At 38.8% G+C, this 27,412-nt stretch overlaps 1 protein-coding gene across 1 annotated transcript in view; it reads left to right on the top strand.

Moving 5' to 3' along the window:
- Window positions 1-27,412, top strand: part of DNAH5 (dynein axonemal heavy chain 5) — a 205,660-nt gene that overhangs the window by 163,383 nt on the left and 14,865 nt on the right. The window contains exons 66-76 of the mRNA XM_022581405.2: window positions 4,714-4,957; window positions 5,966-6,080; window positions 6,569-6,759; window positions 10,624-10,745; window positions 13,573-13,722; window positions 16,523-16,768; window positions 19,530-19,749; window positions 21,363-21,568; window positions 22,214-22,417; window positions 24,192-24,407; window positions 26,024-26,236. Of these exons, the coding sequence (XP_022437113.2) occupies window positions 4,714-4,957; window positions 5,966-6,080; window positions 6,569-6,759; window positions 10,624-10,745; window positions 13,573-13,722; window positions 16,523-16,768; window positions 19,530-19,749; window positions 21,363-21,568; window positions 22,214-22,417; window positions 24,192-24,407; window positions 26,024-26,236 (2,127 nt within the window). The remainder of the gene's footprint in view (window positions 1-4,713; window positions 4,958-5,965; window positions 6,081-6,568; window positions 6,760-10,623; window positions 10,746-13,572; window positions 13,723-16,522; window positions 16,769-19,529; window positions 19,750-21,362; window positions 21,569-22,213; window positions 22,418-24,191; window positions 24,408-26,023; window positions 26,237-27,412) is intronic.

The raw sequence follows: 27,412 nt of genomic DNA, 5'->3' as shown, positions 1-27,412 counted from the left end.
TTAATCAATTCAGGGATACTTTTCACATTATCACAGTTTATATAAAATTTTTACGTTGTGGTCTTAATGTATAGAATACATAGCACAAGTGTGTGTGTGTGTGTGTGTGTGCGTGTGTGTGCGCGCACTAAGAGATAATCCCTTTGGTGGGAAAAATGCTAATAGACAAAATTATTTTGATTAATTTTGCCCCTTCGTATTAATTTGTAAAAGAACTGTATTATGGAACTAAAGTTGTAGTTCAACAGAAATATGTTTAAATCTGTCATACAAATGAAAATATGCCTAAAACTTTATCCCATAGGTTTTCCATTTTTAAAACTCAAATGAAAAGCAAATAGCAATTGTTCTATTTTCTTCCAGAGGTATCTTTCTTTGCCCCATAACTATTGTTCTATTCTACTGTTTGGCCACTGGTGTGCTATTTAATGAACAGTTTGCTTTTGGAATTCCAAATATTACTTTAGGTTGTAGTATTTACTTTAGAGTATATTATTTCATCAGTTTCAAACTATGGGGGAAATGTACTCCTTAGCCTTATTTTAATCCTTTGGGAATATAAGCATTTCTTTAAGGGACAATTTTATTTAATTAATGTTGTTAACAATGACATTAAATTGACCATAATCAACTCAATAATGTTCAAGCTTTTACTTACTATCTTTAAAATCAGGAAAGGAATAATTTGTACTTTATTGTATGTATTACTAGTAAGTATGTTTATTTTCTTAATAATGGTTTTCATAAGCACTGTGGAGGCATAATTTTAGTCTCAATCCTGTAGTTCTCAAGTGGAGATGAGATTGGAAATGTAGGTTGTAACAGGTTTTGCAAACTATGTTGAAAGTTTTGGACCTTTCCAAATAGTAAAGGAAAGGTCTATGACTGGGAGTAGAAAAGGGGGTGATGGCAGAGCAAAAGATCAGTGGGGAGACCAGTTATGGTTAGTGTAGTCCCCCGAGCAGTAATTAAAGCCTACATTAGGGCAATTGCTATGTAATTGGAAAAAAATGGAGGAAGGCTTATGCAGGAAGGCTCAGTAAGACTTGGTGCAGATTTTGGATTTGATAGCCCATGGTCTCATCTCCAGCAGACATGAAAGCATGCATCTTTAGCATTGTAAGTGCAAGATTAGAAAGTTCTCCTTTAAAAAAATCCCTCTCAGCTCCTTTATTATGCTTTTACAATGATAGGTGAAATTCTAAAGTGTGATTTATTTTGTACCAACTTATAATTTTACTTTTCAAACTACTCATTTCCAAATAAATATTACAATGCATCTGAAAAATCCATGCTGGAAATGAATGAAGGGAGGGGATAGAGAGAAGAGACGTCTTCTGAGCAGCTGTCATGATCCAGTCACTGGTTTGAGCTTCTTTGCTAATGATATCCTTACAATCACTCTCTGAGCTGTTTTTATGTCCATTTTGCAGATGAAGAAACTGAGGCTTATAGACTTGCATAACATGGCCAAAGTCATGCAGTTAATAAGTCCTGGGTGTTAGAATTTAAACATGTCTTCCTGATGTCAAAATGCTCGCTCTTCTCACTGTTTTACTTTCCTTCCCTTACCTGTCTTCATGTGCGGACTTTTATCAGGCTCACCTTTAAGAACTCAGAAACGATAATGAGAGTGTGTAAAATTTAAGGATATGGCAAGAGTGTGTAAAATTTGAGATTATGGCAATAAAAATACTTGAAATATTTCCATTTAATTTTATTATCACTTTGTTTCCTAGTGTAACCATATTGTGAGTGCATTTATTATAACTGCCCATGGAAAGGAATTTTATAGTAACCATTGAATGCCACTTGTTTATACTAATTTCTACATTATCTCAAATACAAGATTATTATCTAGGAAGTAAATGAATTAAAATGACCAGTAAGGATATTGCCAACAAACACATGAAAGGATGCTCAACATCACTAACCATTAGAGAAATGCAAATCAAAACTACAATGAGGTATCACCTCACACCAGTCAGAATGGCCATTATCAAAAAATCTACAAACAATAAATGCTGGAGAGGGTGTGGAGAAAAGGGAACCCTCTTGCACTGTTGGTGGGAATGTAAATTGATACAGCCACTATGGAGAACAATATGGAGGTTCCTTAAAAAACTAAAAATAGAACTACCATATGACCCAGCAATCCCACTACTGGGCATATACCCTGAGAAAACCATAATGCAAAAAGAGTCATGGACCCCAATGTTCATTGCAGCTCTATTTACAATAGCCAGGACATGGAAGCAACCTAAGTGTCCATCAACAGATGAATGGATAAAGAAGATGTGGCACATATATACAATGGAATATTACTCAGCCATAAAAAGAAATGAAATTGAGTTATTTGTAGTGAAGTGGATGGACCTAGAGTCTGTCATACAGAGTGAAGTAAGTCAGGTAGAGAAAAATACTGGATGCTAACACACATATATGGAATCTAAAAGAAAAAAAAATGGTTCTGAAGAACCTAGGGGCAGGACAGGAATAAAGATGCAGACGTAGAGAATGGACTTGATGGCACCGGGAGGGGGAAGGGTAAGCTGGGACGAAGTGAGAGAGTGGCATGGACATATATACACTACCAAATGTAAAATAGGTAGCTAGTGGGAAGCAGCTGCATAGCACAGGGAGGTCAGCTCGGTGCTTTGCGTCCACCTAGAGGGGTGTGATAGGGAGGGTGGGAGGGAGACGCAAGAGGGAGGGGATATGGGGATATATGTATATGTATAGCTGATTCACTTTGTTATAAAGCAGAAACTAACACAGCAATGTAAAGCAATTATACTCCACTAAAGATGTTAAAAATAAATAAATAAAATGACCAGTAAGGAAGCTTTCAAATGTAACCAAATAACACATGGAAGCAAAGACAGTAAGAGCAGGTCTTAATTGCATTGCTGTATCTCAAAGAATTAAGAATTGATGCAAGTTTGAGCTTTTGTTTTGCTTAAAGAGGGAATTTTTCTTTTTTCTAGAATGTTCCAGGACCTGACTCACTGTGCTCAGAGCATGAGTTGGGAGCCTGGTAGGGTCCCACCCACCATAACTGTTCAACCAATGGTGATTAACTAGCTAGAACATACAGCAGAGGCCAGTGCTCTTTGCTTTTTGCCTTCGTGCAGTTTTGCTACCATGACCTTTATTTTTAACTTCATGGTTTTTGTTACAAAGGGAGAATTTTCATGTCTGTGTTTCTGGCACTACGACATGACTAGATTTTCTGGTACACTAATGTGTTTCAGTTTATCAGTTTGAAAAGGGGTATAGCATTTAATCATTCACCGGGCAATATTGAGAGCCTACTATGTATCGGACATTGTACTAAGAGTTGGAGAATGTATCAATGCACTAAAAAATCCTTGAAGCATAACTATTAAGTAATTTATATGTTATTAGAAAGAAAGTAAATAATCATGTAATTAATGAATAGTCCTATTATGTTTTATATGATTTCGTGTGATTCATCACTGCATATAAGTTTAGATTTGTAGTTTTCTCGATAGGGGGTAGAATGTACAAAACCTGCTGAGCCATATCCAGAATACCTAACTGAGTATTTACCTTTCTGAAGCTGCTCTAGCAGTGTGAGCTTGGTATCACATGCCCAGGTACCCGCACAACTGGAACTGCCGACAGTGCTCTCCTGTTCAAGTCACCTGCATTTAACCCTCGTTTCCCCATATTGTATTTACACTGAAATGTGCGTAACTTTAGTAATGCAGGTAAGCATAGGTACATTGTCAATGGTCACTATATTTAGAAAGCTTTTCAAGCAAACTTGCTAATGCGTATCTTTCTCTTCAAATTTTAAATTCTATTTCCTCATTGTCTTTTCCTCTTTTGAATCTTTTATTAACTTCAAGTTAGAGTCTCTCATGAAACAATTTGACTTTCATGTACAATTTGACTTGGTGCTGGCAGCATCTCCCAGCCTCTGGGTTTCCTGCTGCCCTTGGCTTGTTGAGTGTCATGGCTGTTTCCTCCTTCCCTCACCCTCACCAGCCCCATCTTTTCTTTCCTTCTCTTTCACTGTCTCTCCCTCTCCAAACTACCAAAAGGAAGGAATAGCCAATAAGGGCAATAATGTTCCAAAGCCATTCTCTCCCCGGCTACCCATAAAGGCCTTTTAGGAAGGATTCAGAATGTCCCTTCTCTTGGAGAGGACAGCATCTTTTCTTTTCAGGTCAAGATGATTTTTCAATTTAAATGTACCTGCAGTAGCAGCGCAGTTTGCTTGCCTAACTTTTGGACACTTGCTTGTCACAGAGTTTGATACTATTTCAACACACAAGTTGAGAATAATCACATTCAAACAACAATAGAGCTCTTTTAAACAAGAAACCAAACAGAGGTAAATGTATTTAATCTGAGACACGTGTATTGTCTTCAAATAAATTTCAGTTTCAAAACAGGAGTAAATATGATCGCAGAAGTCCCTTAAAAATGAGTTGACTTTAGGAAATAAATAGATGGTAAATAGTTAATACTGGTAATATTTTTAGCACATTTTACATTGTTTGCCACCAATTCTTCTTTCCTCCATTAATTCTCCTCCTCTAATTTTGATGTCCGTATTTCCTGCAGTCAAATACGATAACTACAGTACAGGAACTCGAGAGCAGCCCCATAGGTAAACTTTTTAAGGAATGGCCAAACCATAGGTGTTCATTAAGAAAAAAATATATTTATGCAAATTAACAGGAACTGGAGAAAGAAAGAACTCATCTCATGGAAGATGTAACTGCAAACAAGAGGAAAATGAAGGAGCTAGAAGATAATTTGCTTTACCGTCTGACCAGTACCCAGGGGTCCCTGGTGGAAGATGAGAGTATCATCCTTGTGTTGAGTAACACAAAAAAGACAGCCGAGGAGGTGACCCAGAAGCTGGAAATTTCAGCTGAGACAGAAATTCAAATTAACTCAGCCCGGGAGGAATATAGACCTGGTGAGTCTGGTAATGAAAGACAAATGTCACAGGAAAATGAAGCGAGAAATGAGAATTAGAGAAATTGAAGTAAGGATGTTATGAAAACAACTATGCAACGTGGGGTGGCCATTTGTGTTGTGTGACATTTCTTTAAATATTCAGTAAAATTGAGACGAAGAAATTTTATAATGGTGTAAATTTTCTAGGTGCTTATAATTCATGTTATTGGCAAATTCTTTAAGGTTCCTGTGAACTTATTTTTAAACCAGAAAGTAAAGAGGAGAATTATTAAAGACATCCGACTACAAACTAGTGAAGTCTGAGGAATTTGTGCTGCATTTGTGGGCTGTTCACTAGTTGTTTATCATTTGGTAACAATAAGCCTGTATTTTGTTTGTAGTCCTGTAGAGTTCCCATGAGTCCAGGTAGTTCTCTGGTCTCATGGGAACTCTTCAACCTTATCCACAGATCAGCAAATCAGTGTTGTTCATGGGTTATAAAGGGAACCTGCTAAAAGAATTCAAGTCCCATTAGTAATTTATCATGCCTTTTGGAAAAATAATTGAAACAACATCTACTGGTGGAGAGTCAGGAGTGTCATCTTTGCGATGCCTTGGCTTACCACCTTGAGGCCAAGTTTAGTCAGGGCTTCCTCATGGAGCTTAAGAATGAGGTCCTTAACAATGCCTACACAGTTTGCTGGATGTTGCAATACAATCCATGCTGTCCCACTGTTTGTCTTTTCTACCTATGAAAGAGTGTAATAAAATTTATTTATAAGGAATCTAGAGATTCTAAAACAGAAAGTATCATTTAATGAACCCAAATAGCAGAATACTTGTTCAAAGCTTACAAAGAAGAATTAAATATATATGATGACATTGCTCTAGACTCCCATTGTTGGTAGATAGTCATTACTAAGACGTACAAATAAAACTTGTTCCATTTAGCATTTAGACTGATCTGTGCATGGGTCATTTATTTTCTGCGCTTGTAGCAAGTGCATCGTTGCTCTTTGTCTTTTAGTTGCTACTCGGGGCAGCATCCTCTACTTCCTCATCACGGAAATGTGCTTGGTTAGTGAGATGTATCAGACTTCGCTCCGCCAGTTTCTTGGCTTGTTTGACCTTTCCTTGGCCAGGTACGTCTGTACTCAGGAAGCCAAGCTGAATTCTGTATCTGTGGGTTAGAACGGTGACATTACATTGATAACTTATTTTCCCTTTGCAACTAAGCTGCTTCTTTTTCTTTAAATCTAGGTTGAGTGTAATTACCAGTGTGTTAACAAATCATTCTCACTTGTCATTTTATGCTTAGAGAAAGCTCTACCAGCTATTCATCCACTGATCGATTCCTTTGGCTTCCCCAAGTTTCTGTTAAACAAGAAAATTCCCCAGACATTGTCGTGAGTGATAATACTCCGCAGGTAAAATTGATTCAGACAACATGGAGGATTCTGTTGTTTCATGTGGAGAGAGTGCTTGTTATGGTAGATTTAGGAGGCTTACTCTTGATGTGTAAAAAATAAGAATTGGTCCTCCAGAGTTACTTATTTTCCATTAAAGACGTTGTTTTTAGGGACAATTGAAAAGGGTGGGACAAGGCTGATTTAAATGTTCTCTTCTCCAGGTCTGTCAAGAGCCCAATTACAAGCAAGAGGATCGCTAATATCATTGAGCACATGACCTATGAGGTTTATAAGTACACGGCTCGGGGTTTGTACGAGGGGCACAAATTTCTCTTCACCCTGCTGCTTACCCTGAAGATTGACATGCAGAGGAACCGAGTCAAGCATGAAGAGTTTCTCACCCTTATTAAAGGTGCAGATGTAGGAATTATAGTGAAGGTCTTGTGCATTTTTCTTTTTAGCAATAGCAGTTTCCTTGCATTTCACTGAAGATTGCATTTATGTGAGATTATTTTTAACATTAAAAAAATTAATTAACTAATTAATTAATCTTTTTATTTTTGGCTGTGTTGGGTCTTTGTTGCTGTGCACGGGCTTTCTCTAGTTGTGGCGAGCGGGGGCTACTCTTCGTTGTGGTGTGCGGGCTTCTCATTGTGGTGGCTTCTCTTGTTGTGGAGCATGGGCTCTAGGCATGCGGGCTTCAGTAGTTGTGGCATGCGGGCTCAGTAGTTGTGGTGCATGGGCTCAGTTGCTCCATGGCATGTGGGATTTTCCTGGACCAGGGATCGAACCCGTGTCCCCTGCATTGGCAGGTGGATTCTTAACCACTGCGCCACCAGGGAAGTCTGAGCTATTTTATTTGTTCATTAATTGCATGAATATTTATTGGGAAACTATTGCATGCCAGGACACAGAATAGGCACTTGAAACATAATAAACAGTAAGTAAATTGTGCAGTGTGTGAGGAGCTAGTAAGCACTATGGAAAAACGGAGAAGGATAAGGGAGTTGGGGAATGTTTAGTATGTGGAGTGGGGAAGGTTTAAAATTTTTAGTGGGATATTTAATGGGATCTCTCATTGGGTAGGATTCCCAAGAGATGGACAGGTGGCCAAGACCTGAGGGACCAGGGGATGTTGGTCCTGGGGACGTTTAGAGAAAGTGCTGAAGGTTGAGGAGGTGACATCAATGCCTCTAGTGGGAGAGGGCGTCCTATGATGAAGGCAAAGCAAAGCAACCAGGGCGGCTGGAGCAGAGTGGGTGAGGTGACCATGCCACTCATCCCATGGATATTTCCTCTGTATCTATTGTAGCATTGATCACAGACAGGTCCCCTCTGCCATGGAAGGCTGGGAAACACACATTTGCTATCACATTCTTGAATGTCTGGACAAAAAGTATTTAAAGGAACAGTGGAAATGATGCTAGGCTCGAAATGGTTTTATCTACTCTACCTTTTTAAACAAAGGCTTATCTTTAAAGATAAGGCACAACTTTATCTTTGGAGGGGTGGATTTTCATTGACTTCACCTACATGGAGAGTAGATTTGCAGAGGAACTTGAAGAGGATCCCAATGGGGGCAGTAGAGAAGGGCACACATGGGGGTATGTAGGTCAGAGTCATACTTATACATACACAAATGCATATTCATATACCTATGCTTATGCATCTATAACTATATCTGTATCTATGTATCTTATGGTAGCAATAAAGACTTATTTAGTTAGACTTGAAAACTCAGAAATTATGATTTGTGGATGATCTCTCTTTCTCTTTCTCTCTCTTGTTTCTAAACGTTGAACCCTTGACCCTTAGGTTTCTTTTTGTTCCAAGTTTCCTAAATCAGAGCACATGGAAGATGAATGGTCTGGTGAGACATCACCTTAGATGGACATGTAGGTGTAGGAGTTGCCTTCTTCAGTGAGTCCTTTGTATATAAATGATTTCTGGCCTCAGTGACTCTGGTCCTCCAGCTGATGGAGCTTCCTGTGGGAAAGTTGTTCCTGACCCTCTCAATTCAGGCGTGAGATGCATTTCCCTATGGAAATGACATTGAACATAGTGTCCAGAAATACTGTAAAGTGTGTTACAGTTTGGCGTGATCAAAACAAACATGGGATTTAGAGTTGGGAAGACTCTAAGGGAAAATAGTGGCTTTGCCACCTTCTGGATGAGTGGTTTTGATCAGATTTTTTAAACTTTTCAAGCTTCAGTTGCCTCAGCTATGAAACAAGGATAGTCAAATCTACCTAACAGGATTATTGAGAATTCACACAACTTATATAAACCCTGGCACATAGAATAGCTCAACAGATGATAGGCATTGTCATATCATCTTTAGTTTTTTAGTTTATTTCGATTAGTCTGAGGTTTGCATAGGTTGGATAGGATTTTGTGGGACTTTGGCATTCAACAGCTATTTCTTGTACTCCTTTAGGACACAGAGTTTCATAAGATTTCCCTTAGTTGTGTTGGTGAAAGCTACACAATGACATGAACTCTTTCTGTAAGGACTTTAAAATCACTTGTTTGAAAATGTTATTTAGATAGCAACAGTGTTTTGATACTGATTTTTAAATTTACTCATCTCTAAGATGGGAAAGCATCAGTCTGGATGACTTTCTAAGTCTGCCTTAGCTATGCCACTTCATGATACAAGGTACAACTTGTATAAATCATTGTAAGCATGTTTCACTTTCACAAGGTATAATGATAAAGATTTAAACCTTCTTTCTCCCAAAGCAAGGGTTTGAGGGATGAAGGGACTGGCATAATTCTCAATCACCTTGAGAATTTATTTTGAATTATTCCTATCCCAGCAGTTTATTCATCAAAAGTCCATCTAATCTCATGCCATATTATCCAGGAATATGTTCCCCACTTCCTACCATTACAGCATTCTTTGTTGCCCAAAGTATACTTTTGAGGCAGGCAAGATATTCATGACAGTGTTACCCTCTACTAAACAATGAATAATCTTTGGCTGCAAGGAACACTCTTTTCCGTGAAAAACTTCTCCCTAATCCTGTGGTGAATACATTATTCTTTTCAGTTTGTTGGAAAATGGACAGTTTCCATGGAAATTGGTGTGACAGTTTTCAACACAGTGGCATTGTCCTTAGGTCTTTAACTGCTTCCTGGTGTTCAAGCAACCTGTTTTGCTTTCATAAGCTAATATTTTCACTGAAATGGCTTCACTTACCTCTTGTTCCACTTACCTTGGACGTCCACTAAGATGGATTTGGCAAAAGACAGCAATTTCGTGGGGTCCGTGGTACCTGAATAAAGTAGAGATTGGCTCAGTAAATATCTTGAGTATTATTACTTGTTTATGACCTGCTCTGTTCAAAAAAAGATTGTAGCCAAATGGATTGGTTATATCTTTCTAAGAATTATGGTTAGAGCATATTTTCCCTGAAACATTTTAATAGATGTTATTTATTAAACAGTATATTTTATCCTACAGAAGACTTGCTAACTCTTTCTTTGACTTAAAATATGATTGTTCACACATTTAATTTTTCTGGGATGGGCAACAATAACTTTTCAGACTGTCATTTATTTTCTGGCGCTGTGAGAGTTATATGAGTTATGTGAGCGTAGGTAAATCATCAGCAAAAAGATAGGCGTCAGTACCAAACGGAAATGTTTGTTGTGGGTAGATTGACGAAAAATAAGTGACATAGCACAGGGCCCTTGGGTGTGCTCAAAATGGATGTAAATAATACACTGATTTATAGAAGAGAACCCTTCAAACGCAAGTAGTGCTACTAACAGTTCTAGATAAATTATCTCCTTAAAATGAGCTTGTGCCAATATTTGGCAATTCTTAATGCTGACAATAGCTGCTCATTTAGTGACCCTCTGCTTTGTCCTTGATCCTGTTTTGAGTGCTGTACACTCACTTTATATATTTTCTGCCATTATCACAACACCTAGGCTTCATTATTCCCATTGTACATATTTGGAAACAGAGTTCCAGACAGATGAGCTGGGTCGTCCCAGACCTTGGCCAGGTGGAGCTAAGACAGAATCCACCACCTCCCTAAATCCAAAGCTATATTATTGATCCTTAAATGTGTTTTTCTAAAATCATCTATTCCTTTATTAAATGTTAAAGCTTGTTCATCACTATGACTTATATTTCTGAGTTTAATAAATGTCCAGGTAGTAAAAGAATTGATATTAAAATAGTTTCAGCAAAAGTTTTTTATAAAGAGATTGTTTTACAGTAAAGAAAGAAAAATTTAATAACTTAATATGTTTAACTTGAAAGGTGGTGCCTTGTTGGACTTGAAAGCCTGTCCTCCTAAACCATCCAGATGGATCCTGGACATGACCTGGCTGAATTTGGTGGAACTGAGCAAACTTAGACAGTTTTCTGATGTCCTTGATCAGGTAACTTGTGCTTTGAGTAAACTTATGATAATGTCACAATGAGCAGCTTCCTGATTTATCATTTGGCTACACTACTTGGGGAAGAGAGAGATTTCTTTGTCACTCTTAAAATGGTATGACCAGTGCTTGACTTTCCTCACCGCTCACTCATACTCTGATAAAGCACACTCCATCCATGGCAGGCTGGTCTCGCAGGAAGAAATTAGTTACCTAGGAAGTTTAACCAACGCTGACCTGGATGATATGTCAGTATCACCAATTGGAGACCCACGAGTGGGAAAACAGGTTCAATTAGATTAAATGATTAGATATGATTAAAAGGTTTTGCCGTCTTTCTAAAGATCAAATGAAAAGTAATAAGAACACCCTTCCTCTAAGTAATAAATATCCATTCTTACCTCTTGTTTCTTCTTCCTCTCCTCCTTATACTGCCTTAGCTAGGCATCTGGGTCTGAATGTAGCACAAACACCTGGCCTTTTATCTTTAGAAGTCATTGTCCTTTCATAAGCAGCAAGTTCCTGATGAATTGTGTATATATTGGTATTATGGAACTTGGGTATAGAAAGTTGAATTGGGACAAGCCAGGAAATAGCTTCTTGAGAATATGATGACCAGCGAGAAGCTGCATGGACCGCAGGGTGGCTTTCTTCAGCTGCCAGATGAAGGCTCTTTTTCACCAGAAAATGTCTTAACACTGGTTCTTTTTTTTTTTTTTATCATTAAAGTATAGTTGATTTACAATGTTACGTTAGTTTCTGGTGTACAAGAAAGTGATTTAGTTGTGCATATATATACATATATTCTTTTCCATTAGGGTTTATTACAAGATATCGACTATAGTTCCCTGTGCTTTACAGTAGGACCTTGTCGTTTATCTATTTTATATACAGTAGTTCGTATCTGTTAATCCCCAGCTCCTAATTTCTCCCTCCCCCACCCCCTTTCCCCTTTGGTAGCTGTAAGTTTGTGTTCTATGTCTGTGAGTCTGTTTCTGTTTCATAGATAAATTTATTTGTATCATATTTTAGGTTCCACATATAAATGATATCATATGGTATTTGTCCTAATGCTCTTTCTTGACTTTGCCAGTTTAAGTTGACTGGAAGCTTAAGCTCTGCTATATTTTTATGTTTTGGCTTACACCTGGTGATTACCATGTAATTAGGGTATAAGCCATTCTTTTGGGTTAAATAGCTTTTTTGGGGGGGGAGATTTTAATGCATTCTAGCTTGTTCCTCCATGGGATGACTCCTAGTGACCTTTCCTGGACCATTATCAGTTATTGAAGTAGCTGTCTTCTGGAGATTATACTGTTTACCTGAAATCCCTCCATATTATGTAGTCTTTCATGATTGAAAGAGGTTATTTTTTAATTTTTACATGACATTTTCTAAATATGAACACAAATGGTTTTTCCTTTGATTAGATCTCCAAGGAAAACACTTGGGGCTTTAATCAAAGGGAATATACCAGAGAACATAAGATCATGTTTATCTGCAGATGTGATTTATTCTATGATTTTGAGATGCTTGCCCATATAATGCTTGCCTCTCTTTGATTTTTTTAAGCTTCAAATGATAATGGACTGTGTTTTTTTCCTTTATCAATTGCCTCAAGGAAGCAAGTGTGATTATTCATTTGATGCTGATATTAAGTGGTGTATTTCAAATTACTGTAGATTAATAAGAGTATTGACCAAGAGACTTCAATAATATACACGTATTAAATGTCTTCTTTTGTTCCAAGAATGGTCCTGGGAAATGAGGAAACATAAGTGAATGAGACTTGGTTCTTTTTTTTTTAAAATAAATTTATTTATTTTATTTTGGGACTTCCCTGGTGGCGCAGTGGTTAAGAATCCGCCTGCCAGTGCAGGGGACATGGGTTCGAGCCCTGGTCCGGGAAGATCCCACATGCCGTGGAGCAGCTAAGTCCATGCACCACAGCTACTGAGCCTGAGCTCTAGAGCCTGGGAACCACAACTACTGAGCCCATGTGCCACAACTACTGAGCCCGCGCACCTAGAGCCCGTGCTCCGCAACAAGAGAAGCCACTGCAATGAGAAGCCCACGCACCGCAACGAAGAGTAGCCCCTGCTCGCCGCAACTAGAGAGAGCCCGTGTGCAGCAATGAAGACCCAAGGCAGCCAAAAATAAAAAGATAAATAAATAAATAAAATAATAAATTTATTTATTTTTGGCTGCGTTGGGTCTTCGTTGTGTGCGGGCTTTCTCTAGTTGTGGCGAGTGGGGGCTATTCCTCATTGTGGTTCACGTTGCAGTGGCTTCTCTTGTTGTGGAGCACGGGCTCTAGGCGCACAGGCTTCAGTAGTTGTGGCTCGAGGGCTCTAGAGCGCAGGCTCAGTAGCTGTGGCGCACGGGCCTAGTTGCTTTCCGACGTGTGGGATCTTCCTGGACCAGGGATTGAACCCATGTCCCCTTCATTGGCAGGCAGATTCTTAACCACTGCGCCACCAGGGAAGCCTGAGACTTGGTTCTTAGTCATAGGGGATCTCATGGAGCAAAACAGATTTCCTTAAAATAATGAAAATGAATTTCCATTGATTTCTCTATTCTTTGCAGATTTGTTCCCACAAAGTAATAGAAGAAATTCCACAACCCAGGGCTCTCCCTCCTTTAAGAGGGAGCCGGAGGCTGGTGTTAGTACAGACTGACGTTAGAGCAAATCACATTTGATTTTAGACTCTCAACTTTTTGGTGCATTCACACATGCCTGGAATGGTCAGAAAGAGAAAAAATATCTGTGAATGCTTACTGAAAGACTTTTCTGTGCTGTGACACTTTTCTTATCCCCTGGTATTTTCAGATATCAAGAAATGAGAAAATGTGGAAAATTTGGTTTGATAAGAAAAACCCTGAGGAGGAACCCCTTCCAAATGCCTATGATAAATCTCTAGACTGCTTTAGACGTCTTCTCCTTATTAGATCCTGGTGTCCCGACAGAACCATTGCCCAGGTAAAAAGTACATATTTTAAAAATAGGAGAATATTTTAAAGGAACATTTCCTTTTAAATTTAAAAGAATATTTAAAATATTAATCCCAATGAGAATTTTTGTGTAGGCTTCTGTGTAATTTTCTAGCAATACAATTTTGAAAAATGGAAAAATAAACAACAAGTAAGTGTACGGAGGTGTATATTTGGGCTAAGTGATTTAATAATTTTCTTTGGTCTAAGTGATACAACAAGAATGAATGAGGAAACTATGTAAGGTGGTTATATAGGTCTAATGTGAAGGTAATGCATTGTTTTTCCATATCATTTTTATATTAACTCAAAAAAGATATGGCTACTCCATTTTGCTAGTAGTAAAGTGATGTTTCTTAAATAGAAAGACTGCTCAGATACTGGGGAGGGGAGAGGAAGACTACAGTGCAGTATAGCATCCCCAAATCCGTAGCCATTACACCAGGATGTGTCACAAACCTCGATGTGAGAAAGAAGGTTTGCCTAAATTTCTTTGAATGATACATATGGTTTAAATGTAAACCCTGGCTCTACAAGATCCATCTTTTCAAAGACTTTTAATCTGTTGGCCTTACCGTCATGGAAATTTACCCATGAAACAGACTTGTGGTGTCTTGCCTTCACAGCTAAAAGTTGAACTCTACTATTCACAGACATTGATTTTTTTTTTTAAGGACTTCTTTAAATAAGTCATAAAATAACAGTAGGCTGGGGTTTCTAATAGAATGTAGGAATTTTTCCCCTTCACTCTCCAGAGGGAGTGTTAGAAACATATGGAGTAACCACCTGGGTACTGTGGAATCATGAAAACAACTAGATTCAATCATTTATTATGAAAAGAAAAATGAGTTTTGCAACTCAGGGCACTGAGATCACCCTTCCTTTGGTTTTTCTTCTCAACTTCGTTACTTTTATCCTGCCCAAATGAATTGTCAAACAGTCGCCTTATTTAAGGGGAGTGTAGAAGTTTCTCTTCTTTTCCGCTCCCTTCTCTCCTTCCTTCCTCCCTCCCTCCCTTCCCTCCCTCTCTTCCTTCCTTCCCTTTTTATATTTTTCATGGCACTTTATTGGGTTCAGTGCTGAAATGTAAGTGTCTCCCACCCCTTTGTAACTTTGTCATCTTCATTCTGGCCTCTGTCACCCTTAGGCTGATGACAGCCATGTCTTTCTAACTGGTCTCCTGTAGTTCATTCTTGCCCACTCTAGTCCATCTTGTATATTCTAGAAGATACAGAAATATCATTATGGTATTCCTTCAATGGCTTCCCATGGCCCTTATGGTAACACCCAAGTCTTAAGCAAGATCTAGAAGGCCCCTTGGAAAAATGTTCTCTCCTCTGAAGTTTTTATTCTCACATTAGATTCCTTTTGTGATTTTCAACCAGAAACCATTTGGGGAAGCATATTACAGGGTCTACAATGTGGACATATTTAATCCCCATTCCCCACAAGCAACATCAGTCTTGTCCGTAGCATTTTGGCTGAGCATGAGTGCATGTCCAGGGACATTCAAAAGCCTGGTTGCAAGAAGAACACACTGTCAGAGGGTGTCTTGTGCTACTGCCTGTTTATGTACAGCTGTGAGCTAAGAATGGTTTTTATAGTTTTAAATGGTTGAACAAAAGCCAAGAAGAATAATGTTTTGTGATATGTGAAAATTATATAACATTCAAATTCCAGTGTCTATAAACTTTTATTGGAACATAGCCATGCTCATTTATTTATGAACTATCATTTGTTTATGCTGCAGTGGTAGGTTGAGTTGGGCAACAGAGTCTGTACGGCCACGAAGGCCTAATATATTTACTACCTGGCTCCTGATGTATGTGTAGGTAACAGTATGTTAGCTCATAGCTTGGATGGAAATGTCCAGGTGGGGTCAGTGCTGAATTCTATGGCAAGATTGGCCATTTTGAACTCCTTGCTATGCCAGAGGACAAAACACCTGGATCTTGAGAGATGCTGCAATGATGGCAGGTACCCAGGTGCCTGTGGCTGAGAAACAACTGCAATTTGTGGAACACCTGAGCGTCCAGCCTTTGAAGTCCTTCCTGATCATGAAGCGCACTGCCCAGTGGCTGTGATGAATGTGTAAACAAGTAGACTTTTGGAGAAGCCAAAGAACATGTCAGGCAAACTTGTAAAGTACCTTTCAGAAAGCTGTAAAAAATGTACAGGCATTTATACTCAGGTTAGAGACTTCAATACTGGATCTGGCCAACCTTGAAAAAATATTAAGAGGTACAAAATTAAGTGGTACCGTGTGCTCCAAATGCAATTGGATTAAATCTTTAAAAATTAATTAATTTGATAAGTATGCAATAAATTTCACTATATAAGTAGTCACTCAGCAGTAATTATCTATTTGTTAAGTACCCATTAAATCCCAGGCATTGTACTGTTTACTTGATTACTTGAATGCATATACTTTTCCCTTAAAGCATCCTCAATAATAGAGTTGCCTAATATTTTAAATCTTTTGTATAGCATGAAGCAGCTGGTGTATTGAAACAGGTCCCAGACAAGGAGTCAGCCATCCTGGGTTCTAGTCTTTTAAGTGGGTGATTGTGTTTTTGGCAAGTAACACAGCTTCTACAGAGTGAGGATTCAAACAAGCAAGCAAGCAAACAGATAAACCAACGAGAAGAAAGCCTCTGCCTTATTTTCCTGGCAGGGTTACTGTAGACATCATTGAGATAATCTACAAAAATGAATTTTGGAAACCACATTGAATTATGCACAAGAAGGAGTTGGAGCTAGTTTTGGTGACTCGTGTACTGTTTTGGCAGGCACGTAAGTACATCGTGGACTCCATGGGAGAAAAGTATGCGGAAGGTGTTATCCTGGACTTGGAAAAGACATGGGAGGAATCTGATCCACGGACACCACTCATCTGTCTCCTGTCTATGGGCTCAGACCCCACAGGTTCCATCATCGCCTTGGGGAAGAGATTAAAAAGAGAAACCCGCTCCGTGTCCATGGGGCAGGGCCAGGAGGTCCACGCTCGCAAGCTCCTGCAGCAGACCATGGCGAATGTGAGACCAGATGTCTCCTTTTGTGTTATGATGTTGACATTGCAGGTTATAGAATAACGATGCAGAGAGCTTATGAATCCTTAAGAGTTTAAACTTAGGTATTGTATTCTGTTTACTAAACAGGAAAAAGCATGATATCTATTAGAAAATTTCCATGGAAAAATGGACACACTTAAAACTTTTTCTGCTGAGCCTTCACTTATGGAAAACTTGCCCAATCAGAACATCTTATTTCCTGACCAGTTTGCATAACGCTAAACCCCACTGCAAGTCCCAAATGCTCTGTAGGGTTCATAGTTCCTCCTCTCTGCCATACGCTCCAACCCCTCCAGCTCTGCTCTTGGAATCCATAACGCTCCAGAATCTACAACACCATGCCTTTCTTGGGTTCCAGAATGCATCATCTGTGCCCTGGGGTCCCCTAGGCCTGCCCCCAATCCCAGAGGCCAGGAATCTGCTATTATCCTGTGGTGGTACCAGAGGTTTTCAGGAAACCTGGCCTGTTGCCTTCCAGGTGGGTCTCCTAGAGCCCTTTGCAGCTTGCAAATTTAACAGTGTACAGAGCAGACCAAACACTAAGCTCACCCTGAAACCATTGGGTTCTAGGTCCCAGCTGCTGACTCTAGAATCTTACCACTGTGCTGCATCCTGGTCCCCTTCCCCTGGTCTGGAACTGAGCTTACTGCGTTCTGGAACCTCCATATTTACCTCTTCCATCCTCAAGCTGTGCCCTGCCCTCAGCTTTGGTGAAAGGGAGAGGTCTCTCATGTGTGCTGTGCTCTGTCTGATGCGCTTAGTTTGTAGTTGGGAGGGAGAGGGCAGAAAGCACCTGATTTGAATATGTTGAGAGATGAAAAAATACATCCATGATTCAGAATCCTAGGTCTGGTCTGACACGAGGGCTTGGTGGGCCTCCATCCTGGCCTCTCCCCCGTCATCCTCCCTCCCCCTTGACTTCCTTCCTCTGCATAGTACTGTACTTAGAGCAAAAACACTAACATTCACAGGACATGGAGTTAACTTGAATTTAAAATAAATAATGGTGTAACTAATAGCTTCAGGCAACTAAATTCGAATTTAAATGGAATATTTTTAGCCTTCACTTTATCTGTGTTTTTTGTTTAGTAGTTTAATTTCAAGTAAAAAATTTTTTTAAATCTTTATTATTATTAGCATGCTTATAACTTGTCAGAGACAATAGTGTTTTATGACAGAGTGAACCAACTACCCAAGAATAGCAAAATGGATGATCTGCTCAGTAAGAACACAGAATATTCATACAGAGTGTGGCAATGCCAAAGAAACAACTTTGGCCAAAGATTCCTTTCCATGGGTGAAGATTGAACCTTCCAAGCTGTCACCTAAGAAACTTAGATCAGGAGTCACTTGTATGCTGGATGAAAGAGAGCATCTGAAGGCTTTTTGTAGTTGTGTTTTATATTTAATTTCCCTTTTTTTTGAATTGTGGATAGTGTCAATTAAATTTTCATAGGACAAAATAAATAGTTATTTATTCAGCAGTGCTATATACTTCTGAAGAAAATGTAAGGGAATATGTGACATTCCAAAATGATCAGTTTTACATGTAACTTGACTAAGATTTTATATCTGGTGCTTAGTTTGTTTCTTAGAAAGAAAAACATCTCAGGTTACACTAATCAAATCTTTACACTAATCAAATCTAAGTGATCCAAAGTCAGAGAGTCAAGAAAACAACTCGAGGTTATGATCTGGGTGTGGTAGATGATTTTGGCAAAAAATGTTCTATAGATTAGGTATTGAATAAATTATTATTTCATGACCTAAATTTTTGCCTGTGTTGCTTTATACAAGAATCTTCTTATGCTCATAGAATAATTTATACAAGAGATACGGCTTTTTATTTTCTAAGGCTCTTGCTGTTAGAGTGGTCAGATTCCCCAGAGAAGGTTCTTCCTTATTCTAGAGGGTATATACCTTGCTGCCTGTATTCTGGGAACTCAGTGGGAGAAGGAAGGTAATAGGTCTCCAAATTCAATAGGTAAGCTTTCTTTTACCTGTTTTCAGTGAGGTTCCTATACTCTTAACAGGCTGCTCTCTTCCACTGCAAACCCTGTCTGTTTTGCCTTCTAAAGAAAATCAACTTTCCACCTTCCATTAAGGAAACATGTCGGGGGTCTGGACTTTCAATCTTCTTGTATTAGACCATCGTCTTCCCCCACTTCCAGAAGGACCTTCGTCACCTCTTCTTGAGTGTTTTGGGAGTTATATGCTATAAATCAGTTTACGTCTCAGCTCTCCCCGAACAGTCAGTTTAGGGTTCAGCTTTCTTGAGTCTGTTTTCAGTGTTATTGACATTGTCTTCACCTTCACTATCTTTGTCCTTCAGAGTTCATACCTTTAAACAAGTCCCTTCGTTGTACTTTTCATGGAATTTGGGGAGGCAGCTGAGCTAAGTGACGGTTTTCAGTCAAACATCTTTACTTGGAAGTGCCGTTATCTCTTTTTATGCTTCACTTTGGTGATGTTCATGACCCCCACTATATATTATTACTCCAGGTGGCATACTAGTATACTGTGAGACACATACATGGAATAAGAAGAAATGTAACCTATCCCAGTTCAACATGATCATATCCTTAGATTTGACCTAGAGTACTTTAAAGGGGTTAGCGTGCTTTTCTATTAAATTTTAATTACTCAATTTCTAAAGAACATACTAATTTAAATCTCTGGGTGAAACACAAAATCGACTAATTTCCATGTACTGTTGTTGATGTAGGGAGGATGGGCACTTTTGCAGAACTGCCATCTGGGACTCGATTTCATGGATGAGCTAATGGACATAATTAGAGAAACCGAGATTGTACATGATGCTTTCCGCCTGTGGATGACGACCGAGGCTCATAAACAGTTTCCCATTACCCTCCTTCAGATGTCCATTAAATTTGCCAATGAGCCCCCCCAGGGACTCCGGGCAGGACTGAAAAGAACATATGGTGGTGAGTCGAGGAATACTTCCAAGTTTACGGGAGTTCTTGTGCTTAAATTGTTTTCTTAAAGAAATTATGAAAAATGAATTAGCTAGGATTAGTTATAGGAAGTGGTGCTGTGACGTAACATGATGGTTAGGGGATAGCCCCCTCTGTCCTGCTCCATGTGGAATATCCGCTGGCCGTGTTAGGGCGTCAGAGCTCAGGTTTCCACCTTATATTTTTGCTATTTCCCCACTATTGCTCTACTTTGGCCTATGCCATTCTCTGCTAGACACTTGACTTTCTAAGTTAACATCTAAAATGGATAATGTCGTTTATGGTCTTCGTGCTCCATACCTAACATAGGGCAGTAGCCTCTTGCAAGAGGAGAGGCTGAGTCACAATTATGGTCTCTTCTTTCATTGCATGAAGTTGTGTGTCAGGATGTCAGAATGTGAGCTAAGTTAGAAATCCGACAACGGCCACCAAACCAGACCAAAATGCCCCTCCTATCACAACTGGACCTGAGATTACTCTCTGTTCATTTGCTCCTTCTGTGTCATAGCTTCCTGTCTGAGGCTCATGGTCACAGAAAGAGTATGGACTTGGAGTTAGAAATCCTGGCTCTGATACTGCCTGAACAAATGCTTTGTTCTCTTGGGCGCTAATCACTCAAACAACCTTTCAGTTTTCTTGTGCCTAAAATAGTGATAATAAAAACTATCCAGGACAATTGGAGTAAATTTAATTTAAAATAGTGTATTTAGTAATAATCATCAAGATAATAATTATTACATAGCAATCTGAAAAATCTACAAAGAAATTTTTTTGGAGTTGTCAACAAGTCTCAAATTTTTGCCAATAAAATAGATGTGGAAGGATGATGTCAGTAAAAAAAGATTTCAAGTGAAAAAATTTATAATTATATATGCAATATAATATGTACATATATAGGAATCATAATTATTTTGGGGGAGTATACTCAGGTTGCAATGGGCTTCTCTTTTATTATTCTTTTTAATTGAGATATAGTTGCTGTACAATATTATATGTTATGGGTGTGTAATAGAGTGATTCACAATTTTTAAAGACTCTACTCCATTTATAAAATATTCCCCATGTTGTACAATATATCCTTACAGCTTATTTTATATCTAATAGCTCGTACTTTTCAGTAGCAATGGGCTTCTATATACACGATTTTAATTAATATTAAATTGTTAAAAGAGTATATAGAAGCCATTGCAACCTGTGTACATGCCCCTAGTAGTAGTAGTAGTAGTAGTGATAGGTATTATTATTAGTAGTAGTTGTAGTAATAGCAGCAACATTTATTTTACTGCCACTATTCTTCCATCTCTGTTTTATCCCTGCATTATCTTGTTAGGTTGGCCAAGAACTTGATCCATGTTAGCAAGCCCCCAACTGCCTCAAATCTCTGTGCATCTTTTTCAGAGAGGAATGCCCTCTGGGTACCCAAAAGTTAAATTATAATTGTCATATGAATATGGTAAGAGTAATTCAAGATAAGTGAAGTTTAATATCAGGAATTTACAAAAATAATTAATAGATTATAAAAGTAGTAGAAAGTAAAGATGTTTGAGAGATGATATAGTTTTTCACCTGACTGACCACAACAGGCGTGAGCCAAGACCTGCTGGACGTGAGCGCTGTAGCCCAGTGGAAACCCATGCTGTATGCCGTGGCTTTCCTGCACTCCACCGTCCAGGAGAGGCGCAAGTTCGGCCCCCTGGGGTGGAACATACCCTACGAATTTAACCAAGCCGACTTTAATGCCACGGTGCAGTTCATCCAAAACCACTTAGACGACATGGATCTCAAAAAGGTACTGTGCACACACTGCTTCATGCCCCCCGGTGATTGTGGACTCGGGTCCTTGAACTAACATGACCGCCCAGCCTTGGCGTTAATCCTGTAAGAGTGATGATTTTCTGTGCTGGCAAAGTCATTCTCTTTAAGTCATAGCAGCTTGGGTCACACTAGCCTCTTGATTTTAGGGGAAAAAAAGGAACAAATTTTGATTATGTTTTTACTTCTCAAAGACAAGTTGACATTACAAGTAAGACAACCTAACGGGGTCTGTTGGAGGGAGGGGGGAATGGGTGAAGAAGTGTGTTTTTTAAAATCCTAAAACATGAAAAATTTAGAGTCTAGATTACTTTTGGAGTGTGTGCTTTTTAAAGAACAGCCTCTATATTCTCAAAAAATAAACAATTTTTTTTCTATTGAAATCAAAGTATAGAAACATATGAATGCACCAAGAGAATCTATCTCAGGTCATGATCACGAGCTTTGAGTTACCCCTCATGTCTGCCTATTTAACTTTCTTTCTGCACTTTTCGCATTACTGAGGAGTGAATAAATGAATGAGTAAATGACATTGATGACAATGATTACATGGGTGTTACTTGGCAGGGAAAATGGGGGCGAGACAGTAGTCAGTCCACAATCATTCTATAAATTTTCCCAGGGCGTCTCCTGGACCACCGTACGCTACGTGATAGGAGAGATTCAGTACGGAGGCAGAGTCACTGATGACTATGACAAGAGATTGTTGAACACACTTACTAAGGTTTGGTTCGGTGAAAATATGTTTGGACCGGATTTTAGCTTTTACCAAGGATATAATATTCCAAAGTGCAGCACGGTGGATAACTATCTTCAGTATATTCAGGTTTGTCATCTTCAGAATTTTTTGTATAGAGCAAGTATCTATAGCAAGTTGACTTGTTTGATATTTATTTGTACTGTATGTACTTCTTTGAAAATAAATTTTAATGGTGATTCATACTGAACATGGAAGGTTCCAAGCACCATAGATGCTGTCTTCATATGTTTATATTCACCTAATGATTAAACTGTTTATATTTGTTCTGAGGGTGTGTTTTATGTGAATTCCCTTCTTTCCTCCCCTTTTAATGCCCCATGAGGAATATTCTTTGGAGAGGTGATAGACTGGGCAGGTTTAGAACCAGGGAGCCTACACAAATCCCCTGGAGCTCTCTACCCAAAGGCAGCCTCTAGACTCAATCTGTTCTGTTTCAATCCACTTGCATTATCCCGTGACATCTGTTCCTTAATCCTGGCCTGACGGACAGCTTATGAGTATGTTCAGGAACGCACTCTGTAGAAGAGCTTCCTCTAAGACTGGATTTCTCAGCCTCGGCTCCGTTGACATTCAGGGCTGGATACTTCCTTGAGTGGGGGACTGACCTGTATAGAATGGTTAGCAGCATCCCTCGCCTCTACCCACTAGATGTCAGTTTCACTTTCTACCCAGTTGTGACAACCTACAATGTCTCCAGACATTGCCAAATGTCCCTGGTGGGGGCAAAATCACCTCCAACTGAGAAGGCCTGCTTTAAGTAGGAATAGGATTTTGACAGGAGATTTGGGAAAAAATATGATTTGTCCTTCCAGGTAACTACATTTTCTGTCTCAATACCTTGAATTCATTAGATCATCATTTAGCGATCTCTTTTGCCTCTAAGATTTATCTCAGGATAAACAAAGTAAAGCGCAACAGCCCGCCAAGTGCTAAATTTATCAGTATATTTAGAGGTTCCATGATATATAAGTGTGATGAGTTTATCATATATCACCACCCCTACACTTTTATTAATTCAAATCTACAAATATATTTGTCTTAACTGTACTATATGTGTCTTTAAATCATTAGCACTGAATAGGAGAATGCCTATGAAGGTATAAATTTAGGTATACCTGCACATATTTATTTACATACACCTCATTTCACAATGAATTTGAGGTAGCTTATAAAAAGGCATTACGTAAAAAGGAATAAAATAATGGACTAGAAGGGAGGGAAACCATGAATAAAGGTAAGGATACAATTCACACATAAAATTATACATCAAATTGTAGGTAAATTTTCTTTTTTTCAAGTAGCTGGGGGAGTATTTACCTGCTAGTTTTGCTTCTCATTTGCTGTCTGCTTTTCTCTGTAACTTTGTTGCTCTTTCAATATTTCTCGTTTTTCTAAGCCTCTGTCCTTCTCCTTGGGAAAGTACATTTCCCACCTCTGGTCTTATTGGGCCATAATTGCTAAAACTGTCATTTTTAGTAACAATTCGTTATACACCATTTATTTAAACAATTGGTTTGAATTAGACGAGACCTTCAAAAAACAAAATACCAATCCATAGTTCCCTTTCCATCTTACAAATATATTATAAAACAGGATAGTGTCTTTTTGATTGAATTTGCTTGAAGTACAGATATTAAAGAACCATGAGCCTATTATGTTGATTGTTTTTCAAGACAACTTTTGATTCTCTCCTGGAGAAATTGTTGAGGTTGCAGCCTGCCATGAATAAGACGTATCATGTAAATGCTTATCCTAATAAAAACATGCTTATTTGCTAAGACAGTGTGATTTAACTGGTACTTGTGTCAGCAGCTCTGTGCTTACGTTCTGTGTTGTTCAGAGCTTGCCCACCTACGACAGCCCTGAGGTGTTCTGGCTGCACCCCAATGCCGACATCACCTACCAGAGCAAGCTGGCCAAGGACGTGCTGGACACCATTCTGGGCATCCAGCCCAAGGATAGCTCTGGTGGAGGGGATGAGACCCGAGAGGCGGTGGTGGCCCAGCTGGCTGATGACATGCTAGAGAAGCTGCCCCCAGACTATGGTCCATTTGAAGTGAGTTGACGGCATCCTGACAAAACGTCAGCTGTGGATGTGTCTGGTTGGTTGGGGGAGTGAGGACGAAGGGAGGAGGACAAAAAATAATTTTTCTGAAATTAAAAAAAATCATTTAAAAAACTTGCTTCTTGAAGAACCAGAAAAAGAAGTGTTTGAATTTATAAATGTAATCATCTCAAACGAGAAATAATAAAGAAACCTGATGAGAACGTTAATCTTCATAATTAAATTACAAGTGTGGACCGATGGGTTAGGATTGCTTTTCTAAAACGTTCCCTGGAGGCACTTCACATTGTCATTTGTTCAGAGGAAAAAAAATGTATTCTTAGAGTAAAGCATTGATTATTTAGAAAAATGTTGTGTAATTCAGGCCTTCTTAATTTCAGGGAGTCTATAGTTATATCGTTAGCTCCGCAGCTTCTTCATCTCATGGGTTTGGAAAATTGATTTGTCTTTTTAATACGCAAGTAACTTCTAAGCAAAATTGATGATTGTGAAAGTTAATTTTTTTTGACATTTTAGCAATTATTGTGAAAAGATTTACCCTGATAACATGTTTAAGTCTTTGAGAAAAGCAAAAGTAAGTGGCTTACTTTCCATGCAGTTTTGTTTTTTTTTTTTTTGGCTGTACCCCACGGCATGCGGGATCTTATTTCCCCAGCCAGGGATTGAACCCATGCCCTCTGCAGTGGAAGCACTGAGTCTTAACCACTGGAGCACCAGGGAAGTCCCATCCATGTAGTCTTAAGAGATGACCTGGGCTAACCTTGTGACATTTTTGTCACAAGACCACCGTGTTTCTTTATATATTGCCGTTTCCACCTGGTTTTCAGAAGGAAGTCTGCAGCATTTTGTTACTTGAGCATCCTATTATTTTCCATGAAGCAGGCCATTTTGGGTGCTAGTACTACAGTCTGAACTCAAGGAACTGTCACCAAGGGACTCATTTCCCTTGGAAGAATCTCTGATCACTTGCTCGGAAAAAATCAATACTGCTACCAGCTTTCGTAAGCACCTTTCATTATAGTATCAGGAAAGCGGTCATTCGTGTCTAACAGTGGTTGAAATATTTATAAAGCAATAAAAATGCCTTAAAATATAATAATAATTACATCTGATCCACAAAAGACTCTGAATAAATACTTGTAAGACAGAAATGAATGGGTGGGTGGATGGATAGATGCTTTGATGGAAAAAACAGAAAGCTTTTAAAACAGAAGTCTCATTTTTTGAGGCAGCCTTAAGAACTGTTGTGTATGTGTACATATCTGCTTGTGTGTGTGTCCATGTGTGTATTCGCAAGTCTTGGAGTGGCAGTAGTGAATATTTCCCAATAAGTGCAGTTGCTGTTTGGAAGGCTACATGTTTGTGGACATAGATTGTATATTCTGTGAATTTATGGAGGCCTGTCTTCTCCCACATGGGATGAAAAATCAGCTGGTCATTTAACAGACGTTTCTTCTTTATTTCTTCTTTGTTTTCTGGCAGTGGAAAAAAAAAGCTTACTGTTTATGGAACTGTAAAATCTGGGGACCTTTCAGAAGCCCTAGGGTACCAGTTACATAACGTTAGTAGCTGTCCACTTTTTCACGTGCTGGGTGTCTCCATGGCAGGTAAAGGAGAGGCTGCAAAAGATGGGGCCATTCCAGCCGATGAACATTTTCCTCAGGCAGGAGATAGACAGAATGCAAAGGGTACTCACCCTAGTCCGAAGCACCCTGACCGAGCTAAAACTTGCCATTGATGGCACCATCATCATGAGTGAAAATCTACAAGACGCACTGAATTGCATGTTTGATGCCAGAATTCCTGCTCGGTGGAAAAAAGTACGTTTAACTCAGCTCTTATTCTGCCTAATCACTTTATTGTTGTGAATAGTTGTAATTGGCCGGTGAAAAGCATGCAAGAATAATGTACTTAAGAGTGTTCTTTTGCTTAGGGACTAATCTCCTTAGAGCCCTGTATTTTTGGATTGTGGGTAGGGAAGGAAATAATTTAGCATCTCCCACATCTCACGTTCTCTGCTAGGCAATTTATATGCACTGTTTCATTTAAATCTTGCAATTTATTACCCTTAGTTTACAGAAGAGGAACTTGAGGTTGGGGGGAGTGTTAAATATTTTCCCAGATCACACACCTTAGAAGTCTAAGAATCAGAATGTAAACCCAAGCTCATGGATTTCAAAGCTCGTGATGTTAGTCTTATAGAAGGGAATGTTCCTAGACACACGCAGGTATCAAAAGTCACACCAAAGAGACACATTTTTCCTTGCTTCGTCTGTAAATATGTGAGTATGTATCTCTCAAGATAACAAGATAATAATTTAACAGTATGCTTATTGATCATGTATTGCTAATTGTTGTAAATGACAGGTGTGGGTCTTTTAAATTTTATTGAAGTATCGTTGGTTTGCAATGTTGTGTTCATTTCTGTTGCACAGCAAAGTGACTCAGTTATACATATATATTCTGTTTCATATTCTTTTCCATGATGGTTTATCACAATCTATTGAATATAGTTCCCTGTGCTCTACAGTAGGACCTTGTTGTTTATCCATTCTATATATAATAGTTTGCATCTGCTAATCCCAAACTCCCAATCCTTCCCTCCCAGCCCCTCTCCCTTGGCAACTGCATGTCTGTTCTCTACGTCTGTGAATCTGTTTCTGTTTCATAGGTATGTTTGTTTGTGTCATATTTTAGATTCAACATATAAGTGATATATGTTATTTATCTTTCTCTTTCTGGCTTATTTGGCTTCATATGATAATCTCTAGGTCCATCCATGTTGCTGCAAGTGGCATTATTTCATCCTTTTTAATGGCTGAGTAATACTCCATTATACATATGCACCAAGATGTGGGTTTTTTTTAAAAAAAAATCTTTCCCATTGTGGTTTATCACAATCTATTGAATATAGTTCCCTGTGCTACACAGTAGGACCTGTTGTTTTTCCATTCTACATATAACAGCTTGTACGGTGGATGTGGTTTTAAGAAATT

Source organism: Delphinapterus leucas, chromosome 3 (genome assembly GCF_059928025.1).
Source record: "Delphinapterus leucas isolate spDelLeu-1000000601 "Yukka" chromosome 3, BTC_Dleu_Yukka2, whole genome shotgun sequence".
Taxonomy (NCBI): Eukaryota; Metazoa; Chordata; class Mammalia; order Artiodactyla; family Monodontidae; genus Delphinapterus; species Delphinapterus leucas.
Note: the sequence above shows the minus strand (reverse complement) of the source record. Positions and strands in the feature narration are given on the sequence as shown.